At 37.4% G+C, this 22,863-nt stretch overlaps 1 protein-coding gene and 1 pseudogene across 2 annotated transcripts; both read right to left on the reverse strand.

Annotated features, from left to right (window-relative positions):
- Positions 1-229: 229 nt before the first annotated feature.
- Positions 230-21,366, reverse strand: LOC114246065 (uncharacterized). Of its 2 annotated transcripts, none has more exons than XM_028178440.2 (14): positions 20,776-21,366; positions 19,238-19,513; positions 17,628-17,775; positions 15,715-15,887; positions 15,535-15,629; positions 10,160-10,346; positions 9,319-9,526; positions 8,305-8,445; positions 7,780-7,949; positions 7,109-7,206; positions 6,195-6,335; positions 4,204-4,423; positions 2,193-2,316; positions 230-1,662 (listed from the first exon to the last, which is right to left on the reverse strand). In XM_028178440.2, exons 1-14 carry the CDS (start codon positions 20,825-20,827, stop codon positions 1,530-1,532), a joined length of 2,166 nt encoding a protein of 721 aa, XP_028034241.2. In that variant the 5' UTR covers positions 20,828-21,366; the 3' UTR covers positions 230-1,529. The 2 variants fall into 2 exon arrangements, with proteins under 2 accessions (XP_028034241.2, XP_089588132.1); XM_089732006.1 differs by having other exon boundaries at positions 929-1,662; positions 2,193-2,319.
- Positions 11,289-11,407, reverse strand: LOC114246141 (U2 spliceosomal RNA; annotated as a pseudogene).
- Positions 21,367-22,863: the final 1,497 nt, after the last annotated feature.

Here is a 22,863-nt window from a genome sequence, read left to right on the forward strand (position 1 = left end):
TACATCAGTGTTATAATTCTGTACCTATGTTTTTACAAAATTAAGAATATGGTAATTGAAATCGGAACGAATATTCGTTACTGTGAATGAAACTTAATTACAAGATTGTTTTACGAATAATGTATGTTTAAGTACTTACCTACTATCAAAGTAATAATATTAAATTCTACAATGTAGGTGTTTGTTTTTGTATGAAGGATTATTTCTTTTGTGAATAAATCATCACACCAATGTCACAGGTTTTTTAATACGTATAAAATTGAAAATAAAAATATTTCTAACAATTTTCGTTTTAACAACTATACGACATACGTATTATATTAGAAAATTAAAAAACTGTAGATTCGCATTTGGAATAGTCATTAACATGTTATTATTTTTATATATTAGGGTAAAATTTTTGAACACTAATTACAATATGACGTTTACATATAAAGAAGCATTATTTCATACTTGTATTTTATTTGGCATCAATATACTTTCGATTATTACAAGTAGGTACACTACACATTAACTTACCTTGGGGGGATATTATGACATTTAGCTTAAACCTATAATACTTTGTCATAAATGAGATAAATCGGACGCTCATTTCGAATTTTTTAAAAATAAAATAAAAACACGAGAATTCAATCCAATGCTTAAAAATTCCGAAAAGTACCCTATTAATTTAAAATTAAATTTTAAGTATGATTTTTTTTAAATTAAAATTTTAAGTATGTTTTTTTTTTAATTAAAATTTTAAGTATGTTTTTTTTTAAATTAAAATTTTAAGTATGATATTTTTTAAATTAAAATTTTAGGTATGATTTTTTTTGCCTACCTGTCGCTAGTAGTTTTCGACAGATTCTAGCTTCACCGAACGTAGGCGAGCTCACAGGACTCACCTATGGAGCCTTTGCTAACATCTGCCCTAACACGAGCTGGCTTTTTCGCTGAGTTATTTTGCAAGTATCGTATTTGTAATATAATATTTTGTGAAGCCACAATACAAAATTCATGAGTAAACAAACCTTCTGAAATAGTTCAACTATGATATTTTTTTGATCTAGTTCTATTTACAATTATCGATTGAAATCGTCTTTGTAATGTAATATTTCGTGAGGCCACGTAAATTCACAAGTAAACAAACCTGCTGAAATAGTTCACCTGAGATTTTTAATGATTTAGTTCTTTTTACCATTATTGATTGAATCAAATTTAGAAACTGATAAAGATAGGTATTGGACGTAATGACTCAACAAAGGCAATATTTAAAGTAATATTTTACCCAAAGTATCGATTTTGGAGAGTGCTTCTCTTAAATTCTATTTAGAATCATTCATAATTCATCGTTTTGGCACGTTGTTATTTCCACTGACGCCAAGTTATCTATAACATAGTTAAATCTACCTATCAAACCTATAGTATACTACACTATTTTCAGCGGCATATCAATTATTTATTTAAAAGAATTTTCATAATAAATAATTATTAACCAAAGTAATCTAATCGTGTTGTTACTTAGATATCCGAGTATTATTGGTTCTTTAAGTAGCATGTAGTATGTCGATGTTCTGGTCGGGCCAGTGCACGCGTCTGTGCGTTGAAACTGTATCGAACCCAACATTATCGAATGAATGGTAGTCCTTTTGCATACTCATTTCGGCCAGATTACGGTACCTGAAAATGAAAATACATAATGCCTTCAATTCTAGTGTAATCAGTAATAATACAAAAGGATATTTCCGCGCAACACCGGGGAACTTCTCGCAGCACATGTGAAGATCTTCTCGTAACACAGGAGAAAATTTAAGATTGATGACTTAGCTGAGGTTTTTATTCAATAAATTAATTTAGGTATTTTTTTTTCCTACCTACGCTGATGGTCTTGAGATATATCCAGATCCATATCAGCGTCACCAGGCGAGTAGGTGAACTCACGGGGCTCAAACCTGACGTTGTTGCTAGCACGAATCCTAGCAAGAGCAGTGTTTCGCAGAATCTACCTCCGGATCGGAAACCCGACCCAATAAGAATATCCGGCGAGAAATTCAGTGGGCTGTGTCTGTAGGTTAATTTACTCGCCGAGCCCTTCGTCGCAAGCGACGGGTTTGACGAGAACGATGACTGGTTGGGTTGCCTAAAAGCACCGTTGGTGGATCAAGAGGATCCGAAATGACGTGTTATTAATTTAGATGAACACCGCTAACCTTTTGACTAAAACGCAGCAACCGAGTAAGAGCAGTAGTTGTACGGCGAGCCATGTTAGCGCCAACGCTACTAACAGCAACTCGTGGACACATACCACGCCATCTACCGGACGAGACTCCTCCGCTGCTTTGAGAGAGAGAGAGAGAGAGAGAAATAGAGAATATATTTTATTGCACACCAAAACACAATTAACATTAGAAAACAGTCAACAAGCAGCATATATTTGTACAATAAGCGATCTTATCGCTAAAAGCGATATCTTCCGTTTAATTTATAGAAATTTTGGGAAAGATAAAGATATAACAGGAATGTTGCGATATACTACTAGCAATACATTATTATAGAAAATCTAAACATAAAATAAATAGATATACTGGGTGTTAGGAGACTGCTTCCGAAAACGAAGACATACAATCGTTCTAATGACACCTTTCATTAAAGGTGTCATTACAGGACGAAAAAAAATATCGACCCTGATTTAAAAAAAACATAAAACGTTTTATTAGCATTAATTACGCTCTATCATGTTAGTACAGATAATTAAACGATAGTTTCATAAAAAATACATTAATTTACTAAAAAATAAAACAAGCAATGAAACACAAAATCAAAAACAGCTGATGCTAACGAACGCCCGGGCGCGATTTTTCTTTTACACGCACACCGGCGCGGCGTGGCGTGGGCGCGGCGCTGATACCGCGCTCCCCAAAATTTACAATTTACAGGTACAAAATGTTCGTTTTCGGAAACGGTCTCCTAACACCCAGTATACCGTTTACATATTACTTACATACTAGTTAATATTTTAGTGCATTAATTTATTAACTTCTGTTTTACTTACATTTTTAATGCTTAGCTGGGTAATCAAGAGGCCTACCTGGTGGGTAAGTTATATTGAAGCGTGAAAGGCTATTGTTTAAGCGGCATTTCGCTTAATATGCAACATTTATCTTTGTAATTAAATGTTTTTTTTATATGGTATTAGTATCAACATTTCAATGTTTTAATTGAACTTCAAGTTTACTCAATTGAAATAGCTGAAGAAGCATTTTTGTTTTGATATTTTGCCGAAATTTAAACTTTAAAATGACTGGCTCTCTTATTAACTTAAACCTAAATAGCTTTTCACCCATCGATATTAACTTGTAGACATCACAACGCGAATACCGTTGAGAAATGAGGTTCAAGCCACAATTGTGTTATGTATGAGCTGTTCCACCCAAAAATTTTGAAGGAATCACATAGTAAACTGATGATATGGTGTGATAACTACCCATGCGGGATTCTTCTCAATCTATCACTAATACAATTTAAGGTATTTATCATCACTTAGTTTCATAACTTCAATACTGACGGTACTATCCTACCTGTTTGTGCCACGAACCTATCCTACGATTGAAAGTGGGACAACCGTCGTACCAATGCACTTCAAACGTCAATATTATGTCTTTGGAGGAACAACCACATCCACGTTGATGTATCTATCAGTTCGGATGACTAGTTAACATTAGGTGAGCTATAAACTAGTAATCAAAAGCGACCAGTATTCTTCATTTTACACACAGCTTCTTCAGACAGCTTTATTTTACAAAATTAATTCCAAATGCTGTTCACATTGCAGATTAAATAAAAATTGCGGGTAATTAAAAAAATGAGTATATTTTAATAATCCGTGTAAATAGAATGCAAAATTAAATCCTAAATGAAAACTTTAATCACGCTTAACATTCCTAAAAATTAATTAGCATTGAATTAACTCAATCCAATGACGAGGTTTAAATTTTACATTAGATTGACTGACAGATCTAACCGTGGCTAATTACCGCGCATTGAATCGTAAACAAGGAACGTATTATGTACTTATTTAAACGCCACAGAAGAATAACTTCGAAATATGTACATAATGCGAGTTATTTGATTGATTACTGCTTCACGGCAGAAATAGGCAGGGTGGTGGTACCCACCCGTGCGGGTATATTATAATAAATATCACTTCGTAAAGCAACTCACGGTAGCTTGACCGATGATCAGCCCTGACGAGTGCGTCAGAAGACTGAATGCCTTTAGAGTCTACGGCCAGCTCTAGTTCAAGTGTCAAAGGGTCGGTGACCCCGATGTGGCACACGTGTGTTCCTCCCTGCGCCACGACGCGACCCTGCTCCGTGTCTTCGCTGAAGTACGTGACGTTAGCATCACGAGTTATCCTGCCTATATTCTCCATGCAATCTACCTGAATAAATAAACCTAATTTATTATAAAGTTGTTCTTCTTTTGCTTGAAATTCTCAAAAAAAAAACCCGACGTAAATTCGCAATTGTTATCATTGGTACAGACGACAGGTCGCGCAGCTGCGCCTATGCGTCTCGTTAAAGGAAACTATTGTATAAAAAAGAAAGTAAAAATGCTATATTCGTGAACGATGGTGGATGATAATTTAGCTAATGTAAGCCTGTTTCATTCCGTCACAAAAAAAGTTGTAATGACTAGTGTTCTAGTCTTTTTTTTATTGCTTAGATGGGTGGACGTGCTCACAGCTCATCTGGTGTTAAGTTGTTACCGGGGCCCATAGACATCTACAACGTAATTACGCCACCCACCTTGAGATATAAGTTCTAAGGTTTCCGTATAGTTACAACGGCTGTGCCACCCTTCAATCCGAAACGCTTTACTGCATCACGGCAGAAATAGGCAGGGTGGTGGTACCCGTGCGAACTCATAAGAGATCCTACCATCTACAAAATCTTCTAATCTTCTCCCCTCCTTATATACGTGCAACGGTGATCGCCGATCATTGCCGAGGATTGCTGAAGCATTAGCGTTATACGCGTTCGATGTAAATCGAATTATCTGAATCTCGGAAACCGAAACCCCACAAAATAATTTTTTGTCACAAAATTAATCAGTTCTTTTACAGTATTAAATAAATGGCATTGAGCCGAGTAGCCATTAAAGTTCAAAGAAAAAAGAACGTAATAAGGATATGGCACCGTTGGAAATCAAGGTGTGAATTCGAAGATCAAAGAAAAACGGAACGGACTAAGGATGCCGCAACGTTGGAAATTAAAGTGTGAATGCACCATTTCCAGCAGCAATGCTTTCTACCTCAGGTGGTTACAAGTGTCGGTTATTAGATTTATAGTCACAGCCGATGGTTTTTATTATCGCCTAACAAAATCAGCCTATAGTCCATTTCGCCATCTTGAATAGCCAAGAAAATCGCCAGGCTCAACAGCAGTTCACAAGCGAGCAACAAAGTGGTAGGTGTAAAGGCATAATGTTTATATATAACCAGACTTATTGCTTTCCAGTCACCATTTTTTTATATTATATCCTTGATCTATAAGCTTATTAGAACGACTAGTTTTCATAGCTTTGTATATGAATAAAGTTTTCCATTGACATACAGGTACTAGTAGGCAGAAGATAGTCTTCTTATAAACTATATTTAGCAGCTTAGCTCTGCCCTTGGCATTGCTGTAGTCCATGGGCGACGGTAATTACTCACCATCAGGTGGGCCGTATGCTCGTCGGCCTACAAGGGTAATAAAAAAAATAGAAAAAAAAACGTGTGGCACTCGGGAACTGCCGCGGTAAAGCTATTGCATAGCATTTTTTATCAACTTATGCAGTTATAATTAGACAATGATAATTTAATATTAAAACAATAATAATAAAAAAAGAAGTTGTAAATGTATCTGGGCTCCAGTAACCACTTAAAATCAGGAGGGCCGTGAGCTCGTTCACCCTTCTATGCAATAAAACAAACAAAATGCAGTGTGACGTCACGCCACGTGCTTATTCGCAAACACTACACAAGCGCAACGTGTGAATGCTTGAACGCGAGCTACATAGTAGGCGGAGTGAGGGGTGGAAGGTTTTTTTCGTTACGGAATTTCATGATTTCGAGCACAAGGCCCGCGATAAAATATATGCAATAGCTTATAAATCATAAAAGGTTTCAAGTGCTCATTTATTTACAAAAATCAGAAAATGGTACGTACCTTTTCGCATTTGTCTTCACAAAATCTCACCATGAGCGCAAATCGTACGATGTGTGACGTAGGAAAACGGAATGCTTTGAATCGTACACTCAAGCGCTGGGTCCCGTCCAACCAGGTACGAGTAAATTCCGGGAAATCCACCTTTGTTTATTAGGAAAAGATAAATTCTTTTATACACGTCAGTTATCGACGAAGTTACGGGCCATAACATAAACGCTAGAGATTTTAGAGCTGAAGTGACGTCATTCTTTCTTTTTATTCACAGATAGGCATACATAACATTCATTAGCTGTTGTTACTGTTCCAAAAAACGAAGGTCGGTCGGAGCTCATAATGACAGTAAAAATCTATTTTAATGTACATATACTACTAAGAAGACGTCCTATGACGAAAAGTTCAATGACGCTTCCAAAAAGTCCAATCCGCTGGTCAGACCAGATACGCTCTACTCTCAACACCTCAGTCCATGCAGCCGAGGATAGGCGGGGCTGGCGCAGGATAGTCCAGGAGAAAGTTATTAAAAGAGAGACCACGATCCTCAGCATTGAGGATTATCGACACAAGGAGGAGGAGAGATACTACTAGTAATCATGGCAAATATTATTTTCCGTTTACTTCCAGTGTCATGTTTCGCGACGATCCCGCTACCTTTATATCGCATAATCCATCATTCTTATTACTTGGAATTATTGTGTTCATGCAGGTTGCTTTTCTAGAGATCGTTTTAGACAGGTATTAATACCCTGACTTTCCCAACACGGTGTTAACCTTATAGCCTTTTTCAAACAAGATCATAAGTCGCTTGGTTGTGCTATTATGATCCTTAATGTCTATGAGCGATGGTTGCCATCGGATGTATCATGTTCTATCTGTCGGTTGTAGAGGTAGCTTACGGCTTCAGAACGTTTGCTCACCTGACCAGTAGGACAGCCTTTACTGTCCAGCAATACAACAGAGCTGTCGCCGAGGCGAGATGAGGCCACTAAATAATAGGGTTGAATCTCCGATGTATCTGCATTAAGAAGATTAGGTTAAGTTTAATTTGATTAAGGATTAAGTTAAATGCCCACGAAATTAATCTTCGAATCTTATACAATTGAGAAATCACAGGTAAAACTACAGAATATTCTAACCTTGCTATTGATAGGTAACTTTTAAAACTCTATAGACATTGCTTCGAGACATGAAGCCAAATATCGAGTAGGTACATTTGACAACGGCTATTCCATTCTTCCTACCTGCTTCGTTCAGGACTTACAAAATGCTTTTTACAAAATTATGAATTCATGATTCATTTTTACCACACCACGGTATGTACAATAGCATTGACTTGACACGCGTTCAAAATTTCATTTGACTAAAATCAGTTGTGATTTTTTTTTATTCCTTAGATGGGTGGACGAGCTCACAGCCCACCTGGTCTTAAGTGGTTACTGGAGCCCATAGACATCTACAACGTAAATATGCCACCCACCTTGAGATATAAGTTCTAAGGTCTCAAGTATAGTTACAACGGCTTAACTAAAATATGTCAAATGATACAAAACAAATGTCAGTTTGAATTATAAGATCAGTAGTTCAGTACCAGTAGTCTCAAGCCTCAATTCGAGTGGTTCCCCGAGTGAGACGGCCGCGGACGGAGGCTGCACGGTTTCCGCGCGTACCACGTACAGCCTCAGGGGAGCGTTGCCCCCCACCACCGCACTCGCCGCTCCGGTCCACGATTTCCGACCGGAATTCGTCGCTGGGGCCCGTCTAAGCATCAACATAATATATATTTTTAACGATTAATAATTATACAGTACTAGCTGTACCCGTCCGCTTCGCTGGGCATTTAAAATCTATCTCTATATATAAAAATGAATTGCTGTTCGTTAGTCTCGCTAAAACTCGAGAACGGCTGGACCGATTCGGCTAATTTTGGTCTTGAATTATTTGTGGAAGTCCAGGGAAGGTTTAAAAGGTGAGAAAATATAAAAATGTTGGTTTTCCAAATAAATAAATAAATAAAATTGTCGTTTAAGCCAAGTTGGCTTTCACGTCTCAGTGTGTAATAATATAATTCTTAGAAGATGTGTAATAATATAACCCTTAGAAGGTAAGTTCTTACCCGTTATCAGTAACAGCGAGCGTGGCGTCTACATGTGTGGGTGTGCGAGGTCCAGGCGAACATCCTACACGAACCCATCTGTCTCCTGCCGTCTGTATTATGGGATTGTTCTGGATCATAACCATTACGTACGCCATTGTTCTAGGGACGATAATTAAGATTATAGGACGCGAGAAGGTTTTTTAACTGGGCCGTGAACCCGAAGTATTTCTATTTATGCATAAAAATATCTGAAGTTATATTTTTTTCCTAACTTCTCGCTGGTAGCCTAAGAGGCTATACCAACTACGCCCGGACAGGTTAGTGAGCTCACGGGCTCAACCTGAGAGAATTTGCTAACACTAGCCCTAGCAAGAGCATTATATGTTAATAATAATAATAAATAATAATAATAAACTTACTACACGTAATAAAAACTAGCATATTAACTCATAGCTAATGTATATTACTTGGCCAAAAGCCCGTATATACAGTTCTACAGACTCTTTTGACAGACTGAACTGAGAAAGGGGAAAACTATGAATAAAAAAAATAAAAAAAACTCATTTATTGCCTTTCACATTAAATATAAAAAAAAAGGCAAAAGGAGGTGGCTCAGCTAATGTTGTTCAAGGTCGATAAATCGAACAGCGCTGTTTTTCAGTCACTCCCGTTTCCCTTTGGTTCTTGCCGGAATGAAAGCTAGGTACGTGTGTACAGACTTAGAAGACGGTATAAAATAGTATAAAAATAAGAAAAAACAAAACAAAAATTAATTTAAAAAATAAAATAAAGCACGTTAATATTATTACTGGCAAGCAACATAACATTTACACTTATTTACACTTACAGAACACTTATACATGTTCCATTTCATGTCCCGATATAGGCAATAATGTCTAGCTTTTTTCTGAGACACCAATGCCTCCTATTTTGTAGGGTCAAATAAATTCCATTTCAAGCGTAAGTTGGAACTCGAGTTTCAAAGTGGACAACGAGCTATTTACCAAATTGAGAAAGAAAGATTTTCCTCACCTATTAATGACACCGGTAGGTCCATTCGAGATTCCGTATGCAAAATTAACGTCACATTCTCCGTGCATCGGTAACGTCAATTTGACAGGACCTCCCTTCCCTCGCGCGCCGCACTGCTCCCCTCTCCCCGGGACGTACATACGACCCCGAAAAACTCCGCGCGGCTTGTATGTTATGTTCAAACCCTTGTTGTCGCAATCCACGCTTACTTCAAATGAAAAAAAATTCTACTATATACCAATATACCAATTTTTCCTATGAAATACGCATTTAACCATTGTTCACGATTGATTTCCACAGTGAAGAAATAACATCGTGTAATAAAAATAGAAACCCGCAAAATTATAACTGGTGATAGGACCTCTTGAGAGTTCGCACGGGTAGGTACCACCACCCTGCCTATTCCTGCCGTGAAGCAGTAATGCGTTTCGGTTTGAAGGGTGGGGCAGCCGTAACTATACTGAGACCTTAGAACTCATACCTCAAGGTGGGTGGTGGGATTTACGTTGCAGATGTCTATGGGCTCCAGTTGTTGGGCTGTGAGTACGTCCACCCATCTATGCAAAAAAAAACATACGTACATGTTGTCCATATGCTTGGCCCTTCTTAGTGATGAATAGAAGGAAAGTAAGAAATTAAGAATAATAATAATAATAGAAGGTAATAAATTTTGTCAAGAAAACTAAACAAATATTCATATGATGACCAGAAAATGGACGAAAAATAGCCGTGGAATGATTTTCATTTAAAACAAGTACACGTCATCATTATCAGGGCAACAGAATAAAATGAAAAACTGCCTCTATATAACAAAAGCCTTATAACTGCTTATATCACTTACTATTCAAACATATGACCCGCCTATAATAGGTTGCACCTGACGTTTTCCGAAGCAGCCAAGAGCCAGTAGTAACTAGATCTTCACTGTGCAAGTCGCAAATGCCTCGAACTCCACTTTTTTCTTCCTTGGAGATCCAACTAAATCCTCGACATATGAACTTTTGTTCCGTCTCACATGCTTTCTTGCACTGTATTGAGGGATCATTACATTAATTGGTTTTTATTGCAATTTTATTGCCTAGACGGGTCAATGAGCCTGCTGCCAACCTAATCTTTAACGGTTACCGGTATCATACCGATTCTTTTTTCCCTAATTTATCATTGGTACCCTATGGGGCTATTCCAACTATGCGCGGATGGGAAGGACAGTTCAAGGGCTCAACCTGAGAAAACTTGCTACCACTAGCTCAAGCTAGAGCAGCGCTGAATCTACGACCGGATCGAGATTGCGATCCACTGAGAAGATCCGGCGGGAAATTTAGTGGGTTGTGTCTATGGCCTAGGTGACCGCTGCTTGGAGAGCTTAAAAGAACCTCGAGAAAATCCGGAGGATCTGACAAGACATGTTTTGGGTGACGGCGGCTGGGTCGGATATGATGTCGATTCAAATCTCTCATGTCGGAAAACCCCCATTAATCTTGTGTATATTTTATGAGCGGGAATTATCCTCGGCGTGATTTTACTCGACATTTCTCATGATTAAGCCACATCTATTCATCTAGTATTAATAAAAAATGTGTAATTTTAAAGCTGTTAATTTAATTTAATGTTTTCTCGATGCCCATTATCAGCACGAAACTCAACATAGACTTCTATTGACCTACTTATTTCATTATAATTTCTACCGTCGTTGCTTGAATATTTTTATATTATTATTCTTAGATAGGTGGACGAGCTCACGGCCCACCTGGTGTTAAGTGGTTACCGGAGCCCGTAAACATCTACAACGTAAAACCCACCGTGAAACATGAGCTGTAAGGTCTCACTTTTAACAGTACAACGGGTGACCCGCCCTTCAAACCGAAATGCATTACGGCTTCACGGCAGAAATAGGCAGGGTGGTGGTGCCTTCCTGTGCGGACTCACAAGACGTCCTACCACCAGTAATTATGCTAGCTAGGAATTTGCGTGTTTGGTTTTACAAAAATTCTTTTAATATACTGGTCCCTCAATGAGGCTTCTTCGAGGCGAACTTTCAGATATTAACAGATACTACACTTTGATCTCAGCCAAAAGGCCGAAAATCGATAAAAGAAGCGAACAAATTCAATTTGACGAATATTACCAGGGTACCGTAGGAGGGCTATGTTTTTCGAGTGTGTACATATGTGCATATCGACGCTTGAAAGGCAAACATGACTAAGCGACAATGCGTGAACTTTACAGTAGAGCAATTTAAAGTTGAAATATCTGAAAAAAAAATTATTTTGACGAATCTAACTGTAGGATTGAAATTATTTTAATAGACCTAGATATAGTTTTTTTTTGCCCATCGAATATACTTAAAGGCTATTGCCTATCATTTGTGTATATAGCAGTTATTGTCGCTTATATATATTGTCCATAATTTGATAAACAGGTAAAATTATCTGAATTTTATATAAAAGGTTTCTCGTCACAAGTAAAATTATCTAAGCCAGCATTGAAAGATTTGGAGTAACATGTAAAACAATATGAGCTATCGTTGAAAGATTTTCAGTAACATGTAAAGTTAGACAAATTCGCACAGCTTACAGTTTCGTTTTGGGTATATTGGACTAAAGTGATCCCATAGTTCACAACAAATCGAGTAAATGTATCTAAATACTATTCCATTATTTTATGCATGTAGAAAGTGTAAAGAATTTAACTAAAATGTAATAAATACCATAGTAAATCATGCAAAAGAGCGAAACCAAAAGAGCGAGACGTTTATGAATAAACATTTATTGTAAAAAACAATAGGGATATATTTTTTTGCAACAAAATCACGCTATTGCTATTATATTTTATACAATATTTTGCCAATATTAAATAAATAAACCATAACACATTGTAGTGTATTCCAATATAATACCAAAATCTAGTTATTGCCTCATCAGTCTTAAAAACAATAGAGAATTATTAAAACTCATAAAAGCTCTAGTTTTCAGAGTAAATCAAAAACAATAATAAATTGTATTCTGCTATTGAACATAACCAAACTTAACAACACTATTGTACCTAATATAATCAGTCTCCAAAGGCATACGATAGATATGCGACATGAGATCTTGTTATTTTTTGTTAATCAATCACAATCGTACAATGTCGTGCACGTGGAATGCTCAGAAACTCTTGTTTAAGACAATTAGGAATGACTTTTTCAGTGCAAAGTTTGAGCAAATCATCATATTTGGCTTTTGATATGGGTAGCTGAGACCTATAACAAGATGTCAGTGATAACTTGATTTTAGGCTGAACTTCGACATCAAAAGATAATGCAGAAGCATTCATAGATGTTTTGTATTTAACGCTTTGCTTGTATTTTTTGAAAGTCATAACACGGATCTTACCTATTTTCCCGGTTTGGTTGCCTTTGAAGTACTTATCGCTAATACTATCCCATTTATAAAAATCTTCATAGCTCAGTCTTTCCACCTGAAAAGGTGATGAATCTTGCCTAGCTGTTGAAAATACTGTAAACCATTGTGATGATGCGTAAACAGTGGTATTTTTTGATCGATTCTCTACAATGGCACGGTATCGACATGTAAGTGTGTCCCGTCAAAAGAAAGTTTATTTGAATAATGCAACATTGCTAATACCGTATGGTTTTGGCCTGGACAACAGTCGCAATAGAGAAGTAATCGCGTAACGTTTCTTTTAGCATCAATGGACTGAATATATTTATGTAAAATAGTTGCAATCTCATTGGCACCACGCTTGCCAATACTCTCATCCCAGTAGTAACCAAAAACATTACGAGTTCCGTTTCATAAACACAAAAATTATATACGGCTAGTTTCCTACTACGAGCATAATACAAAAGCATAGATTGTGCAAAAGGCGTATTGAGTACTTTTTCCGAAACTAGCATATGAGATGACGGATCCTCTCCGTCTATATTTTTGTGGGCTCTAAAACGGGTATAGCTTTCTTCTTTTTCTGTTTCATGTTATTGCTTTTCTCTTTGTTTTTCGAGATTTTTCATTTTTTTCGTAGTGAAGAAAGACGCTTTAGACATTTGACTTTTATAGGTACATGAAATCCGATGTTGAAATTATCTAAGAATATTTACGACATTTACGATATTTATACGAAAAATTCTCTCGCTTACAATATTGTGTTGTGCTTTTTGTATAGTTTGTATATAAGTTGGAGATATTTCTAATTTCTTCAGAAAGGTAAACTTTGCTCGTATTTTGACTATAGTAATGCGAAGGTACCGCTGGTATTTTTTTCATTTTTAGTGCTCAGTTGGGTGGACGAGCTCACAGCCTAGCTGGTGTTAAGTAGTTACTGGAGCCCATAGACATCTACAACGTAAATGCCACCACCCACCTTGAGATATGAGTTTTAAGTTTTCAGTATAGTTACAACGGCTGCCCCACCCTTCAAACTGAAACCCATTACTGCTTCACGGCAGAAATAGGTAGGGTGATGGTACCTACCCGTGCAGACTCACAAGATGTATCTGCATAACTTTAACTAGTAGGTGAGCTCACCGGACTCAAACCTGACGATGTTGCTAGCACTGGCCCTAGCAAGAGCAGTGCTTCACAGAATCTACCACCGGATCGGAAACGCAACCCACTGAGAAGATCCGTCGAGAAACTCAGTGGTCTGTGTCTGTGGGTTAATTTACTCGCCGAACCCTTCGTCGCCAGCGACGGGTTCGACGAGAACAATGATCGGGGAAGTCAATCGTGAACATTTGTTAAGTACGTATTTCATTCCAAAAATTGGTACCCGCCTGCGGGATTCGAACACCGTTGCATCGCTACATACGAATGCACCGGACGCCTTATCCTATAGGCCACGACGACTCTGTAAACTTTTGATAAATCATTTTACGGAATCTATAGTCGTTTCTTTGGTCTTATTTGGTGGTTCACATCTCCCTCATGGGAACAAAATGCAAAATAATGTGACAAACGACTTTACTAAGCGACGCCCAGCTTACGAATGTCACATTTTACCAGCCCGCCAAAACGTGGTACGCGACTAGTTGCGCATACCCACGCGACGTATTTAAAGTTGCGCAGTTCCTTAGCGATAAAAAAATATATTTTGTTTACGGGTAAACATAACTAAGCGCCAAAAGTAACCATTGCAATTAATCAAGTAAAATTATCTAGGTGACGTAGTTATTAGAAATGTTGTCATGTAAAAATATTTACGGATGGAAAGGGATATTATGTTAAACAAGTAAAACTATCTAAGATTCAATAGTATTCCATTTTGTTTCAGGTTAAATTGTATAGCTGTACCAATTACGACTACTTTGTATAGGTACAATCTACTAAGTGGTTTCAAAGAATAATTTCATAACAAGTAAAAATAAATAAATACAAACAAATGAAAATTTAAAAACATGAATAACTGACTAAGTGAATAATACCTTATTATTAAAATGTCCTAACTGCGGGATGTCTCTAAAATAACTTTTTTTTTGTCGTTTGGTAGGAAAAAACTCTGCATTTTTATGAAAATCACACCATATCTAAGCGACATAAAACACGTCACAGAGTGATGAAACCTATACTAAACGACGCAGAAAAATCAGACGATTCCAATGGTGTATCTAACTCATTTTACCTACTTTTGTCGCTTAGTCATGTTTGCCTTTCAAGCGTCGATATAATTTTTCGGCATGAACAGCCTGCATTTTTTACGGATTTCAACATATCCCTTCATATCTCTCGAGCAATTTATGAAGCGAGTGAACGAACTCACGGCGTGCCTGATGTTATGTGGTTGCCGAAGCACAGAGACCACATACCACCACCCTTGAGTTATTTCTTATTTAGTTATTTCTCAAATTTATACCAGCTGTCTCTTACAAACATTTAATTCAATAAAATACCTAAATAAAACGAAAATTTTAATCGAAAATAAGCGAATCAGGCTTTTTTCTTTTTTATATGCTATCTGCCGATACATATGTAACATATGGCCCACTGTAGTAAACTAATTAACATATATTGTGAGTATGTGACGTTACAACACTATTTATCTATGCTACGATCGTTATGCGCTCATAAAATGAGTTATGTCGTGGTTATGGCACAGAGATAAGACCCCGCATAATTTTATTATAATGAACCTACAAGTTAAACGTGAATGATCCTAAAAAAAATGGGGAAAACACTGTGAAAAACAGATGTAATTGACTTAAACATATAATGGACGTGCCTCGTCTTTGGTGCGATTCTTCAGTGTGAATTCGACGTGTCTCAGCGTTTGATTGTTGTATTCTTCGTATGAACATCTATCTATTTTTATTAAATCTGTAAATATAAATTTATTATTGATTTATGAAGATGCGTTATTAAATAATGACCTTCCTTGTAAGTGCAATAAAAACGTACTCACAGTCATGTTTACATTGATTCTCGATGTAGAATGTATAGTAGTTTGATACTCTGTAAGATTCCGGTTCAGTGAACTTATCCTCGGCGTTGACGAGGCAGCTACCGACGGTTGAATCTGCCGCTTGTATCAGCTCCGCGTTGAACGAGCCGTCTGGTCCCACCCATTGGCCTGAACTATAACGTAGGATAGTTGATTTTGCAACACAGACCAGTGTGCTTAGTGCGAGCTTTTTAACGTTCTCGTTAGTGTAAAAGTTAACTCAAATTTGTATGCAGTTGGAACAGCGCCTCTATCGGCAAACGTTCATACTCCATACAAATTTGAGTTAACTTTCACGCTATCGAGAGCGTTAAAAAACTCGCACTAAGCATTCAGAGGTAGCTGGGTGAAGGGTGTAGGTTGCACATGGGCGCAGCGATGTTAGGGACTTGGCACATTCAATGAACGTGTTACATTTGTACCCATTCCATTTTGACCGCGCGCTTACTAGAGGCGCTAAGGAAATGATTGCACATGGGCGTTACATTTTTTTAATGCCCTTGCCGGCAGACGAGCCTACGGCGCACCCGATGGTGAGTGGTTACTGTCGCCCATGGACCTCAGCAATGGCAGGGGCAGAGCCAGGCTACTGCCTACTAGAGCCTACATAGGCTAGAGACGCCATTGACACGGATTCAGCTGTTCCTTCATTTTATTATCATTAGATTAAATTCAATATAACGTTTTGCAGTTACAAATTCACCAGTTCAAAATTTTACTTATTCTCATCTTGAAACTTTCGTTAGAACGATTCAAGTCAAGGGCGATTAACGTTTTTCAAATTCACGAAACGCAGTACAAATACGTAAGCCTCAATTCACAGGTCTTAATATGATTTTAAATTAAAAGAATAAATGTTTTTTTCTAACACGTCGCAGAAGTAACAATTGACTCTGATATTCAACTCGTAGAAAATCCATTGTCTCGATGTTAATAGAAAGTGTTATGTTTTTACATGTATCGTCTCATTTGGACTTTAACTTACAGTCGACACGAAGCATTAACAACAATAGTAATGAATACAACAGGCTATTATAAATTAATACGCAGCTTAGATCTGAATTCATGGATGATACGATTTTTTTATTATCACACACATCTTTTACTGGTGGTAGGACCTCTGTGAGTCCGCGCGGGTGGGTACCACCACCCTGCCTATTTCTGCCGTGAAGCAGTAATGCTTTTCGGTTTGAAGGGTGGGGCAGCCGTTGTAACTATACTTGAGACCTTAGAACTTATATCTCAAGGTGGGTGGCGCATTTACGTTGTGGATGTCTATGGTCTTCAATAACCACTTAACACCAGGTGGGCTGTGAGCTCGTCCACCCATCTAAGCAATAAAAAAAAAATCTTCTTATTCATTTGTCGCAATCTTTTTCTATATTACGGGGACCGGAAATATACATAGAAAACAAGAACGTGGACACCAAAACTTATATACTGAATATCCGCGACTGTTGCGTTTAAGGCTACCTATTGTCTAGCAACGTTGGATCCTAAAACTACTTTAGGTATTTAGATCCTATGTAGAAAATTTATTAACTGAGTAAGAAGTAAGATTTGCAAACTTTATTTGAAACTGGTGGTCCATTCCGTAGGGCGTAACATATAAAATTTTCTGTCAAGAAGCAGTTTGGCATTTCGACAACACTATTGAGAATTAAACTTTGTATTTCAAGATGAATGGTGTTATTCCCGTAGTGATCCGAATCCAATAGCTACTAACTAACACCAGTCAAAGCGAGAGTCCGCTCATTTGTGCCATAAAAATAATTACACATTACCTTATTATGGAATAAACTTTGTCAATTCTATTGTACGGTCTTGTCGGAAAATCCCGTACTTAGAAAATCCAATTAAATTATATTACGTACCGATATGAAGTTCTACGGGCTGAAAGTATTGAATCGTAGCAGTCTTGGATGGTAAAGTTTGGTAGCACCTTCACTGCGCTCTCGGAATGTAAATGGTAACCAGGAGTACTCTCTAACGCCCACCATTTCGTGGAACACTCTTCGGAAACTAAATTAAGAACATATTTTAAGATTCGTTTAGTAATATAGGATAGTATGTCAAGAATTGCGTATAGAATATACTGGTGGTAGGACATCTTGTGAGTCCGCGCGGGTAGGTACCACCACCCTGCCTATTTCTGCAGTGAAGCAGTAATGCGTTTCGGTTTGAAGGGTGGGGTAGCCGTTGTAACTATACTGAGATCTTAGAACTTATACCTCAAGGTGGGTGGCGCATTTACGTCGTAGATGTCTATGGGCTCCAGTAACCACTTAACACCAGGTGGGCTATGAGCTCGTCCACTCATCTAAGCAATAAAAAAATAAAAAAGAATAGTACATATTCAATTTCGATATATGTATATATAGAGTAATAACTCGAACATATTTAGAGCTAATGATAGTTTAGTACCGATGTTCGAACACCACATATGTATTATAGAGGGCTCCGGCAATAATGTACGCTGTGCGTGTTGAAATTCACATCCGTCTCGACTCTTATCAACATAAATATTAGGAAATGCGTGTTTTTCTTCGCATTTCCTTTTGGTTGTGTTTAAGATCACGTAGCTTGTGAAGGTTTACGAAAATCGTAACAACTAAGACCCATTGGCTCTCCCCCTCGGGTTATCCATCTTCATCGCGTATTGACCAAATATTTTTTTTATATTACGTAGCTGTTTATTGCTCGATTTTAATAATATATTGACGATATTGTAGTAAGCCCTTCGTAACTATGCAGCCCTTTACGTGGTGCGACACGCACTTGATCGATTTTATTTTGATAATTCTCGTTTTTACTCCAGTATTTTGAGTAAATTATCCCAATGAATATGAATATGAATAATGTAATGGTATGAATTAGAATATACTCTACTCTACAGAGTGTAAGGGAGCCGTCTCTGAAGCTATCAGTAATCAACTAATTATATAATATAAGCAATATGTACACTTATTCACATCTAAGCTTAGAAAAAATCATGTTTTCGTAACTTCATATTATGTATTTCATAAACTCGAAATGGAAAGCAAACGAAGTTGGCTCAGATGGCCCTAAGCCCTTTCTCATTATGTTTTTAACCGACTTAAAAAGGAGGAAATTCATATTTCGACAATATTTGTTTTATGTACTGTGCTACGTCAGAACTTTTTTTAGGTTAACAGATTTTTGATTATTTGAAAAATGACCCTTCTCCTGGTGTAGGTATACCATTTAAATTTTATCAAGATCTAAACATTCGTTTTTGTACTATCCTTAATAAAGTAGATTTAATTCATTGATGATACTCTCATTTTATTTTGTTGAATGAAGTAAGTTTCCTTTTTTGTTACAACTTTATATTATATTATAATTTTTGTAATCTACATAAATTTACAGTTTTAGAAAGATCTAAAAAAAATCAATTTTAAGAGTATCTTAGGCAGACCTATAGTTAGTATCATAAGCAGACTTCAATGCTTTAAATACATACCGTGCAAGCAAATCTTTTTAAAGTACGTGACATCGTGATCAGTTCTCAAGTGGGGTTCGGGTGTATTAGCTACCCCGACACAATTTCCTTTTCCGTACGCGACGACCACTGCGGCGCAGTCCTCCAGTTCCCTGCATTGAGCTAAGCAAGCTCCGACAAGGGAATCTTCTTCGCCGCTAGCCGTGTAGACGAACACTGGCGGCGCTCGCTCTGACGTCACTCCGGACCATCGCACAAATGTCACCGACCGCCCGTCGCTGCACAGTTGGCCCGCAACTGATTAACATTACAATATAAAAAACGTAAAACAATATATTAAAAACAAAAAGCACGGCCATCAGTTAAGTGACGTGTAAAAACGGCAGCTCTGTATAAAAAAAAAAAAAAAGTCGCAAACACATTTAAACTTAATGCCCGTTTGACAGTTTGATGTTTGAATGTTTTTAATATTTTATTATCAAAAATATATTGTTTTATCGATTTCGAAATGAGGGAATACTCCGTTAAAAGTACTGGTTCAAAGTATTTTGTCGTTTGTAAGATCACATTATTATTATTTTTATTTTTATTGCTTAGGACGAGCTCACAGCCCACCACGTGTTAAGTGGTTACTGAAGCCCATAGACATCTACAACGCAAATGCGCCACCCACCTTGAGATATAATTTCTAAGGTCTCAGTATAGTTACAATGGCTGCCCCACCCTTCAAATCGAAACGCTTCACGGCAGAAATAGGCAGGATGGCGGTACCTACCCGTCCGGACTCACAAGAGGTCCTACCACCAGTAAAGAAGTAAAGTAGTAACTTTGAGTGGCCAACTCTTTCAATAAAAAAACGATTATGAGTTGCAATGGCTGTGTTCGAAGAACCACCGAACTGTCTACCTGTGATGGCACAATCTGACATGGCAACTTAAGTATTCCTGGTTGTAACGATTATAAACTCACACGGCTTAAGACTACCATCGAACTTTTTACCATCGCAGAGAAGTCCTACATTTCGATTGGGATAGGGTACCCTTTATTCCATTACAGTTAGTCTCCTCCTCAAATGTCAAAGTCTCCTCCACGGCGACGGTATTCATGTCTATAGGCTCCAGTAACTATTGAACAACAGCTGAACTGAGCTTGTCAGCTCGTCTACGTTAAAACAAATATCCATGACTCATGCATACAGAACGAACCATATTCGAGTCTATGTTCATATTTATTTGATGACAATTCAAGTCGAGAAGTCAGAGGTAAATTTAAAAATCATTCAGAATTAGCAGGTGACTCAGGTTTGCGAACCCATCATCCTGGCAGTCATGAGCAGTAATTATTAAATTTTGCTTTCAGGGTACATAACTATTATCAGAAGGCCTATAATATAAGCCTTCAAAAGGCCTATAGTATCAAATATCGGATCTGAGACTGTGTTAATGTGGTAAATTTTCTTGTATGGTTTAGAATGTCTCATGGCATCAATATGGCTATGTATATTTTACAAAAGTACAGTTTACAAAAGTAAACAATTACGCTTTACAAAACCAGCTTACCTGAAGAGCATAATGTTAATATTACAAAATAAATGATTTCGTTTGAGTTCATAATTCCTGATAATCATCAGATTGCTTGAAGACTTCGTGTAAGTAAAACACTTCGCACAATATGAACCATTATTTAAAAGTCAGATTTTGAGGAAAATTCTGGTAATCGCACAGCTTATAATTACGACTATGATTATCGTGATTTTCTTGATACACTAGGAATTTTCAATTTGATTTGAATCTCTCACAGGGCACTAGAACTTTAAAAGGGTAACGAGTCTTCATCAAGATCACTTGTGTAACCCCCTACGGAAGGCTCTACGCGGAACATCTGAACAAACATTACAAATGCCTCGATAACATATTTCAAATCGTTCGAACTGTAATGTTGAATCGACGTAAGTTTGATTTCTATTACCAATTTTAAATACACTGTTGTTTTTATACGTATAATTACGTGAACGTCGTAACTTAGAATTGCGGTGCACTAATAATGCGATGCAAGTCGATACGTTGCGGGCAAAACGCGGCTACTGGTTCATAAGTTGCAGTTGTCATGTGGTAGCTCCCCACTACGCGCTGCCATACGTACTCTACTGCGACCTTGCAGTTCATTATTATGGGCTTACAGACTACAATTTACAATGGAGTGACGAGTCAACGACAAACGACGCTGATAATGACTATGTCACATCAATAAAGACGTATTTTGCAATAACGGGCCATGCGGGATGGATAACAAAATACTACGTATGTACGGAAGTGTGTTTACCGATCTAACCGTTTATTTCGATACTTCCACCGATTGTGCAATGAGTCGAAATTGCTGAATCCTTAATCCGTCCGTCTCGTGAGTAACGACTTGTGTAAGACAGGAAACGGGCGAGATAGGTGCATCGAAGTTTGCTTTTTCAGTCTAGGAGACAATGAGCAAGGAATGACTAATTGAGTTACTGTTTGGATTATTCACCTGTCCTGTTTTGACCGTCCATTGTTATGCAAATGTGTTATGGACGGCTCTGTGTAGATTCGCGTAAATATTATATGTCAAACTAAATTACGTGTAAAATAATAGTTCCTATTCATCATGATAAAATGAAACTCCTTAAAAATCAAGCAAAGTGACTAATGTAAAATTTTACATAAAAGACCTTTCAAGACGGTATGGCTTTAACACATTTTATTGCTCTAGAGGCTGACGAGATCCCGATCCACGAATACTGAAGCCAATACATATCATTACGACATTTTTGACACCGCTTCTTTGAGACCAATTATTTTCTTTGTATAATATCTTTCAGACTTTTTAAGCCCGTAATCTTCGGAGCAGAACAGGAGAGGACTTTGGTATCTGCCACCAACAATCACACACAATTTTCTTGCGGTAAATTTTCACTACACAATGTTATACCTTCATAGTGGAAGTTGTTCGTCAACTTTGCCATAGCATCATATATACGCGGAAACCAGCTACCCTTCAAACTACGACACTCTTGCTTCAATCCAATTTAAATACCCTAACCCTAACATATAGTGCCGATAGTTCGTCCATTTGTTTCAAGTCTGAGCTAGGATTTTCTTTCATAAAAAACGCAACGGTATCCGACAAATTACGTCAACTGTAGAACAAAATCGTGTCCTTCTTGTTACACATTCATGTCCGTAATGTTTATATCAGTTACTTGTCAAACATTCTGATTAGCACTTCATTAGAATATTGACTCCTTCCTCATAATATATGATACTGACAATACGTAATTCAGATTATTCGTGTGAAATTAAAAATTATGATATCACAAATCAAACTATTAGGTTTGCATAACTGCTGATGGTAAGTGGTAAGACCGTACTAGTAGGTAGGTACTACATATTACTGATGTAAATCTGACACGTGTTCCAGCTTGAAGGGTGGCGCAGCTGTTATAGTACACAAAATAATTGAATCTCAAACCATAGGCCTAGAGGAGGCGGTAGCCAAAATTTCTTAAATGTCTATGACATAGCGCTATAACATATCCTTCTTCAAACGAGGTTTGTGGAGAGTACTTAACGGTAGGCAGCGGCTCTGCTCTGCCCCTGGCATTGCTGAAGTCCATG

This window comes from Bombyx mandarina, chromosome 12, assembly GCF_030267445.1.
Source record: "Bombyx mandarina strain Sakado chromosome 12, ASM3026744v2".
Taxonomy (NCBI): domain Eukaryota; kingdom Metazoa; phylum Arthropoda; class Insecta; order Lepidoptera; family Bombycidae; genus Bombyx; species Bombyx mandarina.

What these genes read in the sequence shown, in the direction of transcription:
- LOC114246065 (XM_089732006.1), bottom strand. Translation starts at nt 20,827, where the DNA reads ATGAACTCAAACGAAATCATTTATTTTGTAATATTAACATTATGCTCT. An exon ending in ATTAACATTATGCTCTTCAG is followed by an intron (nt 19,514 to 20,775) that starts GTAAGCTGGTTT and finishes AATGTTAATCAG; the next exon opens with TTGCGGGCCAACTGTGCAGC. An exon ending in CTCGCTGTTACTGATAACGG is followed by an intron (nt 7,950 to 8,304) that starts GTAAGAACTTAC and finishes GTTGATGCTTAG; the next exon opens with ACGGGCCCCAGCGACGAATT.